The sequence below is a fragment of the Penaeus monodon genome, chromosome 23 (assembly GCF_015228065.2).
Source record: "Penaeus monodon isolate SGIC_2016 chromosome 23, NSTDA_Pmon_1, whole genome shotgun sequence".
NCBI classification, from domain to species: domain Eukaryota; kingdom Metazoa; phylum Arthropoda; class Malacostraca; order Decapoda; family Penaeidae; genus Penaeus; species Penaeus monodon.
The window spans coordinates 8,084,737-8,085,006 of NC_051408.1; the positions used below are offsets into that span (position 1 = coordinate 8,084,737).

A 270-nucleotide genomic window follows, 5' to 3' on the forward strand; every position below is an offset into this window, starting at 1 on the left:
GCAGACAGCAAGCCTCGGAGAGCAAGGACGCCCCCCCCGCCAGCGCCGCCAGCACAGTGGGATCAGTGGCGTCCGCAGAGCCGCCGCCCGCAGCCGCCCGTCACGAGTCGCAGGCCACGGCAGCCGCCCGCGCGAAGCTCAAGTCTGCCGAGGCGCTGCTGGCACAGAAGAGGCTGTACCAGAGGACACCTGCGCTCCCTGCAGCAGTCGGCGCTCGCCAGGGACCTCATGACCAGTGAGTCTTTCGAGAAATTCGTCCTATTTTAAGTC

At 67.0% G+C, this 270-nt stretch overlaps 1 protein-coding gene across 1 annotated transcript in view; it reads left to right on the forward strand.

The window, feature by feature from the left end:
* The window catches only part of LOC119588121 (doublesex- and mab-3-related transcription factor 2-like), a gene marked incomplete in the record, with an annotated part of 30,832 nt that overhangs the window by 19,626 nt on the left and 10,936 nt on the right, over positions 1 to 270 (forward strand). The window contains 2 exon segments of the mRNA XM_037936830.1: positions 5 to 185; positions 187 to 235. Of these exon segments, the coding sequence (XP_037792758.1) occupies positions 5 to 185; positions 187 to 235 (230 nt within the window).